Source organism: Macrobrachium rosenbergii, chromosome 12 (genome assembly GCF_040412425.1).
Source record: "Macrobrachium rosenbergii isolate ZJJX-2024 chromosome 12, ASM4041242v1, whole genome shotgun sequence".
Lineage (NCBI taxonomy): Eukaryota > Metazoa > Arthropoda > Malacostraca > Decapoda > Palaemonidae > Macrobrachium > Macrobrachium rosenbergii.
The window spans coordinates 11,257,001-11,263,000 of record NC_089752.1 but is presented as its reverse complement, the minus strand read 5'-3'; the positions used below and the strand labels follow the sequence as shown (position 1 = coordinate 11,263,000).

General features: G+C 42.4%; 1 protein-coding gene across 1 annotated transcript in view; it reads left to right on the top strand.

Annotated features, from left to right (window-relative positions):
• Nucleotides 1-6,000, top strand: part of Alk (Anaplastic lymphoma kinase) — a 1,114,821-nt gene that overhangs the window by 547,232 nt on the left and 561,589 nt on the right. Inside the window, exon 4 of the mRNA XM_067113483.1 lies at nucleotides 3,338-3,514. Coding sequence (XP_066969584.1) covers nucleotides 3,338-3,514 — 177 coding nt within the window. The remainder of the gene's footprint in view (nucleotides 1-3,337; nucleotides 3,515-6,000) is intronic.

The following is a 6,000-nucleotide window of genomic DNA, read 5'->3' as shown; positions in this document are numbered from 1 at the left end:
TTCATTTTGTTTCACCGTTAGGCATGTAGTTTTTATGGACTTTCAGTGTATTGAAATTTATTGTTTCTCTACTATGTAATATTTTCAGATTAGCAACGTGTTTTATTTAAAACTTGCGCAACGACTGGTTTACACACACACACACATATATGTATATATAGATATATATTATAGATTTCTGTTAACCACTTTGACCTCGTAACTTCGTGGTCAAGGGGTTAACTTCAACCTCATTCTGGTATACAGGGTGTGGGTTCGAATCCTACTTAAGGCGTCAGAATTTCATATTTTCGATGTGCGGCGTTGTAGTGACAAGCCTATCCAAGACCCCTGAAAGAAATGAGAAGTTAATTGGTTAGTTTAATTTATATATATATATATATATATATATATATATATATATATATATATATGTATATATACGTATGTATGTAAGCGTGTTTTTCATATGGATGTATGTATATACTGTATATCACGTTTTGCATCTGAATACGGAGTAAAATTAACTATATTCCAGGGACCCGTTAAATATCTTGGAACTTTAAGCCATTCATATATAAGTTCCATTCATTACTTTATATATACATAAATAATTGTTCTTGTTCTAGTATTTTTTTAACATGTTATTCTAAAAAGCTTGGTGATATGTTCTTCCTACTCTCTTCCTTGGAAGCAATCACTTGCCATGGCAGATTTGAAAGGGAAGATCCTATAAATATTATTACATTCTCTACTCTTGAGTTCAGTAATTTAGATATAACAGTTTTTATTATAGCGCCATATTAAATCTCAGAATTTTAATAATCTCTATTAGACAAACAAAATCAACAGTAACATTTTGTTTTATTCTTATTTGACTTTATTTCAAGTGAGCATGGGTATGTTTCAAGGTCACGACCAGCACGAGGTCAAGTTCAGACTACGAGAGAGAGAGAGAGAGAGAGAGAGAGAGAGAGAGAGAGAGAGAGAGAGAGAGATGTGGGATACGGGGCAATGCTATTTCCTTGGGATGTTTTTAACTAGTATTTGAGTCATTTGCATACCAATGTGAAAGTTGCGCATGTCTGAAATGTGTCGTAACAGGGATAAATGGGCGTTTGCTATTTTCCAGATGGGCGCCAATGAAGTCATGATTCCTGCTTCATTTACAAATGGGTAAATACGTAAACAATTTGCAAGGCGTTTGGGGGTTTTGGTCAACTAGCAGGCTCTTAGTGTATCGTTGCACATGACCTGGTGTTTCCTTTTGGAAAAGTTGTTGTTTTGCTGTTTTCGGCATTTGATGCTTCCCTCTTTATAATCGGTGGGTGTTTTCTTTCTCCCTCTTCGTAGTAGGACTTCGAGTCTTACTTTGGTTATAATTGTTGGTTGACGAAGGTTGTATAGAGGTGTGCGCATAGATTTACAGGATGTGTTTTGCATCGACGGAGAAGGGGCAAAGTGTAGGTATTGTAGGAGGAGGGGGAGAACGACGACGAGCGAGAGGGGGAAGGGAAGGGAAGGGAAGGAGATCGCGGAGGGGAAAGGGGTAGGGGAAGCGGCGTGGCTTGGCTTGCGCATGGGGGAGGTGGCCACGGGAGACTAGGGACCCTGGTTCTTAGGGGACTGGCGGGGGGCGTGGAAGGAGGGGTAGGGGGAGGCGGAGAAGCAGCAGCAACAGCAGCAGCAGCAGCAGCAGCGGCAGCAGCAGCAGCAGCAGCAGCAGCAGCAGCAGCAGCAGCATCAGCATCAAGCGGAGCAGGCAGGGTGGCGGCGTTGGCCAAACCCTGAGCAGCTCAGTATCGCCACGAAAATACAGACACTGCTACAGATACGCCGTCGCTCCCCACACCACCAGAACACCTCTTGCAACCACGCGTCCAGCCCTCTTTTTTAAATGGCCGTCGGGCTACGAAATCGGTGCAGTTGTCGTTTTATTTAGCGGATTTGGTGTCGTTCGTGTCGTGGTGCGTGTGTGTTTGTGTGCCTAGGTGTAGTGACTATCATCAGTGGGTTGAGTGCAGGAGCCACGAAGCTCAAAGGTGGAAGAAAACGAGCAGGATAAAGCGAAATAACTGCAAATATAGAGAAAATCTGGGCTTTAAAGTTGAAGTTTTCGAGGGATAGTGAGAGGGAGAAGGGGAAAGAGTGAGAGAGAAAGAGGGAGAGACATTCATTGGGGTGAAAAAGAACCAGGTGTTGCGGCATGATGCTCGTCACTGGAGATAATTATGAAGAACCCATCGGAGAACATTCAAGATGCTCCTCGGCCCTTTCACAGAAATGACAACCACTATCAGGAATACAGACGACGACTCCCCCTTTTAGTCTGTTGCCCTTGTTTTTGTCATTCCTGCTGCTGCACGGTAAAGACTCCATTGTTAATCGCTATCTGTAACAGTTGGCTTAGCAAACCAGTGCTGAAATCCTGTGTGGTGCACGTTACTACTGTATAAGTCTAGATATATGAGTAGATCTATTTCTTTAATCACTCACAGTTGTTTAGTCTAAATGATGTGCTTTTATATATATTAGAATAACTAAGTGGCGTGAGGAAATCCTAAATGATTCAATATTGATCTAGGTTTAGTTGATAGTGAATAGTTGACTGACACCCAAACCGTGAATATGGTGATGAAAAGTGGGTATGTAAGGTCATCATAATGTGCAACAGTGGATGGTGATGATCATGATAATGACGACTATTGTTATTATGTTTTTGTCGCCTTTACTTCCTTCATGGTTACGCTCCTAAGCCCTGTCGAGTCCTCCTCCTTCAAGGAATATCATCATCCCCCTTCCGCTATGAAGAGCCAAACGAGTGGGTCGGCCTCGAACGCTCGTCAGGAGGCGCTCGAAAACACTAGTTGTAGTAATAGTAGCTGTCGTCGTCGTTGTCGTCATGATAGTAGTAGTCATTGTCGGGGTGTCAAAGTAGCAGGAACTACTGTGGTAGTAGCAGCAGCAGAAACAGCAGCAGAAGCAGCAGCAGCAGCAGCAGCTACGGCGGCAGCGGCGGCGGCGGCGGCGGCGGTGGTGGGCCCCGCCACAGCACCATCAGAAATCAATGGGTGGTGTGGGTGGAGGAGGAGGAGGAAGAAGAGCAAGCTGCCGCTGCCGCCAGCACTACTACCAGCAGCAACGACGTCAGAGACGACGACAACGACGACGACTAATTTCCCCTCATCATCCTCATCATCACCCTCATCGTCATCCTCACCGTCATATCCATCATCGTCAGCATCAGCAACCTCTGTGGTGTCCCCCTTGCGGCGTGTCATCATTCAGTTCTTGATGCTCAATCTCGTGAGGGTCACCCTCGCCAGCTTAACCTCTCAACCGGAGGCTTCGTCCTTAGGGCTCCAGTGCGACTTCGAGGGCGAGGTCGAATGCGCTTGGAACTGGACGAACGACGCGACTCCAGGAGCCAGCAACTTCATGAAGGTGACCGGAGAGCAAATTGAGGAGATGACCAAAAGCATGGCTCCAGGGGAAATGACCGGCCCCGGGCGAGACACTGATAACTCCCCACAAGGTAAGCCTCTCTTGCCTCCATCCCCTCTCCGTCTCTCTCTCCTTCTCTCTCTCTCTCTTTCCTTCTCCCTCCCTCCCTACATCTCCACTTCTCCCTCCCCTTCTAATCCCTCCCTCCCTCCGTCCGTCCCTCCCTCCCTCCCGGTCACCCAGCACACCACGTCTCATCCAGTCCCTTACCCCTTTACCCTTAGCCTCACACATGCCCAGCATTCCCTTCACCTACCACAGTTGCTGCCTTCTCCCTCTCTCCCTCTTTCTTTCCCCTCTTTACTTCCTTTACCTTTCCCCCTGCTTCCCCACCTATTCCCTCTCCTTCATTCCAGTTTATGTTGTTATTGTTGTTGTTTACAATGTTGCTGCCTCCGTTGTCTTTGGGTAAACCCACGTAGTTCGAGACGCAACGGTGATGATGATATAAGATGAGATTGTAATTAGATTTAATCCATTATTGTTATTATGATTGGCTTTATAAACGATAAGCAGGTAGGTTTATTTTTACCATTGTTTATCCCTTGTATATAAATTATTTAATTTGCCAGGGGTTATTCATGCTTTAAAACAGGTAATAAAGATTATTAGTTTGAAAGAAGACATGCAAAAGGAAAATAGAAGCAGCCATAATGATATATGAGGAAGGTAAAAATAAAACAAGTCATAATGATATATGAGGAAGGCAATTGAACAGGGAGATAAGATGCTGGCAACTGCTTGTTCTTAACCATTCTCTGTAACCCTGAGGAGCCCAGGCTTCGCCTCGCTCTGTCCAAGTCCAGTCTAATGCTCTTTTCAGCATCGCGAGCCTTACTGATGACGTCACGACTGAGAGTTTGTGACGTCATATAAAGCGCAGATGATGTTGATGACGTCATATTCCTGACTGCTTGCGTCATAGGTCGCCATTATGGCGTCACTGTTAACCTACATGACGTCACAGGTCAACATTATGGCCTCCGTAACTAACATTTTCTCACTGCCGAAAGACACCGATGCCTTTATACATGACGCATGAGATTAGCCAACCACAGCGTCTTGGTTTATTTTTTTGAGATTGGGAATCTATTAGGTTGTTTGCTGTTCTACTCTCTTTCTTTGGATAAAACACCAAAAGCAAAAGCGCACACATACATTTTGTGTATGTGTTTTCGTAATATTTACAAGAATTTGATTTTACGCAATAGGATCAGAATTACCTTCTGCTTAATTGTTCACTTGCATGTGGGCACATCTGTCTGCTTTTGAAGCCTGCATTAGAAACCATTAGTGAAATTTGCACAACATGATCAAAGTTATCATGTGCTGAGCACAGAAGATTCGACAGATATCAAGCTAATACAAGAATTCAACTAGGAAGGACATCATATTTAAACTATTTGCTAAGAGTTTAATATCTGTTGGTTTTCCATGGCCCTATATTGGACCATTTTCAGATAATCGTCCAACCAATTAAGGCGTTTTGATTTGGAAAAGTACCTCTGCTTAAATTACATTTATAGTTTTAAAATAAACTTGTGATGCTTGATTTATTGTCCTGTACTGGGTCCTGATGCGAATCATTTACACTAGAAGGATGTCCATGGAGCTGAGAGGAGTAACTTTTGCAGTTCAAAGATTTTGAATAGGCTAGGAAGATTTTGAAAAGCCATTTTGTATTGTTCAAAAATGTTTGTGTAGACATTCCTCTTGTCATTATGAATTTCAAATGTTCAAAGTAATGTCATGCTTTTAGTTATATCGAAACATAATGCTCAGAGTTCTATTGTTATTCAATCTGGAAATTGCCTATAAGGAAGGGAGAAACGTAGCCCATTTTATCAGAAACGATATTCCCATGTGACAAGAGACTTTCCCCTTAAGGACTCTCCTATAAAATGAAGTAAAAAACCTGATGTTCTTATAAAGAATGATTTAATTTTCTGGACGAGGAAATAACATTTTCAGCATATTAGAAAGGTACCTTTAAGACGACAGTTATTCCTTACTTATTTGCTGTTGACTGATTTTTTTTAAAACACATCCATCTTTATAGTATACATCATTAACCCAGGCTATATACAGTATATGCTTTTGTAATTTTTTTTATTATTTATGTTTTTTTTCACAAAACTGTTAAAATACTTTTTCGATTTCATGTCTTCCCGTTTTTTGTTCGGTGGCGTGACCTACGGTTGTGTGCTGGGTCTCCTTGACCGTTCGCTTCATCAAGGACCTTTCATTGCTCTTCATTGGCTGTCTTCTATATCTTCATCGAGAGTTGTAGGTCTCAACTCTTTATAGCATTCTTCATTAGTTTTATATATATTCTTCACAGCAGTCTTTATTTGTTTCTATTATATCTTCTGAAGCTTCATACCTATTGGACCTCAATGTGAGGTTTTGATGACCACGGGGACTAACTAGGTATCATATGATTCATGACCATCCGCTGGAATTTTTTCTTTTGTTTTATATATTCACGTAATTAACACCAAGATAGGTTCAAGAAAA